General features: G+C 41.6%; 1 protein-coding gene across 3 annotated transcripts in view; it reads left to right on the top strand.

The window, feature by feature from the left end:
- The window catches only part of mpp6b (membrane protein, palmitoylated 6b (MAGUK p55 subfamily member 6)), a 10,571-nt gene that overhangs the window by 2,826 nt on the left and 5,245 nt on the right, over positions 1–2,500 (top strand). For all 3 annotated transcript variants that reach the window (XM_027030096.2, XM_027030094.2, XM_027030095.2), the window contains exons 3-4: positions 1,838–1,956; positions 2,301–2,453. In XM_027030096.2, the coding sequence (XP_026885897.2) occupies positions 1,838–1,956; positions 2,301–2,453 (272 nt within the window). The remainder of the gene's footprint in view (positions 1–1,837; positions 1,957–2,300; positions 2,454–2,500) is intronic.

Raw genomic sequence — 2,500 nt, 5'->3', positions numbered from 1 at the left:
TTCATCAATGTCGATTTGGTGTGTTCGATTATAGATACACACAGGCAACAAGGGCCGAGAGTGATCTGATGGAAAGCTTCAGTTGCTTACAGTTGGCACTTCTTCTTCAGTGTCAGGTCTTGGTGTTTCCCTAGCCTTAGAACTTCACAGTGTTCATCCTATGAATTGTGCAGATACGCTCAGCATTTTTGAATGAGAGAGAAGGAGGGGGAGGGAGAGAGAGAATTTTCAATTTAAAAATCACTTTATCGGAACAATAAATTATCCAGCTGAGCCGTTCCATTCGCAGCTGAGTGGCCCCATAAACACAGTCCCCACACCCACACACCCCTGATCTCTGATTCTTCCTCATTTTCCAAATGGCTTTGGTTCACTGTTCATTGTTATTCACTGGTGGAATTCATGGTGTTCAAGTGTCGGCCAGATTATTTGTCAGGGGAACTCATGGTCTGTAGTGTCAAGCCTCAAGGACTACTGACCTGTAACACACCAATTATCATTAATTGCTTTGAGTGGCTAGTCCCAACAATACTACAAGATCTAGGGTAACAGAGTTTGATTGATATTCTACTCATTGATATTCTACTTATTCCCAAGAGTGGCTTGTCCTTACACCAATTATCATGAAGTGCTTTGAGTGGCTAGTCCCAACAATACCATGTTTCCTTCCACACCGGACCCTTTACAGTTTGTATACCACCCAAATGTTCCAAAGAGTCCACACAATCTTGCATGTTCTTCACCTGGCACTAACCCACCTTGACAAAAAGAATACATGTGTCAGAAAGCTGTCCTTAGATTTCAGTTCAGTGTTCAACACAATCATACCCCATAAGATGAGTTTCTTGCTGGACCTGCTTTAGTTTTAGGTCTTTGCAACTGGACTTCCACATTGGGAGGCTGCAGTCAGTTCTGGTTTGGGAGTGAGATCTCCAAAAGCATATAGTTATAATAAGACATGTGTCAACTATTTAAGGAAACAAACCAAATATTCAGAAGCTGCAAAATGTTCAATAATTAGATAAATCTTGTGCTGACAGCTCCAAATGATTCTAAGTTTGAATTTGCAGGTCTGTCATACTACATACTACATAAAGTTCTAGGACATGGGACATACTATATCTAGATAAACTAAAACTGCATACCACTTACATATTGTGTATGTTCACATGCATACATATGTTTTGTATCATTTTTTGGTCTGTTTTTATTCTATTTATGCTCTGTGTGACAATGAGGTTACATTTCTTACAGTCATATTTACAGTGTAAAACACACAGTGGTAACATTTAGAGACTTGTAAATGATTCCAGCAGGACTCTCCATCAGGCTCTTTCTGATGTGGATTGCTTCAATGCTCTGCTGCACACACAGATGATGATCACTGTAGTATTATGTTCTATGAATACATATTTCTATGTTCAAGACAAACGTTGACATGTTGATATGTACCCTGAATGTCCGATAAGAAAAAAAAAGATTTTAATGGTTTTAATTTTTGCATTAGGCTTTAGTCACAGGAGACTAGGTCTTCTGTCCTGTGCTTACATATCCTTTCATTTATTTTACCAAACTCGCTTTCTAACCTCACTCTGGCATTTTTTTCTCACTATCTCTCACACTCACACACTTAATCTTTGTACTTTTTAAACTTTGTAATTTTTCTTGTGTGCTGTGTTATTTGGTAAGTAAACCACAGTCCTACAGCATACTGATCCCTGATTTACAGGAAGTGATTGAGATTCTGCTGGACTAAAAAGGCATGTAGGGGATTACAGTCATGGCTGAAGGTATCTTTCTGCCTCTCACTGTATGTCTCTTCTCCTCAACTGTGCAGCTATGCAGCAAGTGTTGGAAAACCTAGGGGACTTGCCCAACTCCACTGGAGCCAAACACATTGACCTGATTTTTCTCAAAGGCATCATGGAAAGCCCCATTGTTTGCTCACTTGCCAAGGTAACACACACACACACACACACACACACACACACACACACACACACACACACACACACACACACACACACACACACGCGCGCGCGCGCGCGCACACACACAAAATATTGCAATGGTTATAATGATCACCTTATAAGCATGCTGACTGGCTACAGCTCAGTAATATACTATCACAAACCCTATTCTTCAGGATTTACAGCTAAAAGGTGGAAGTACCATGATGAATGTGTGATTGTATTTGCGTGTGTGCATGTGTCTGCTTTTGTATGTGTGTGTGTGTGTGTGTGTGTGTGTGTGTGTGTGCGCGCGCGTGGGCATACGTACATGTGTGTGTATATGTGCAGGCTCATGAGCGTTTGGAGGACGTTAAGCTTGAGGCAGTGCAGGAGAACAATTTGGAGCTGATGACCGAGATCCTGGGGGATATCCGTCTACTGACCTTGCGAGACAACAGTGCTAGGGAGCTTTCCCAAATCCTCCAGGGCCCACACTTCCAGGTACAAAAGTGGGCTCTCCACAAAAGGCTTTTTCTCTTCTCTTCTCT

The sequence above is a fragment of the Electrophorus electricus genome, chromosome 8 (genome assembly GCF_013358815.1).
Source record: "Electrophorus electricus isolate fEleEle1 chromosome 8, fEleEle1.pri, whole genome shotgun sequence".
Lineage (NCBI taxonomy): Eukaryota > Metazoa > Chordata > Actinopteri > Gymnotiformes > Gymnotidae > Electrophorus > Electrophorus electricus.
This window is presented reverse-complemented; position numbering and strand designations above follow the sequence as displayed.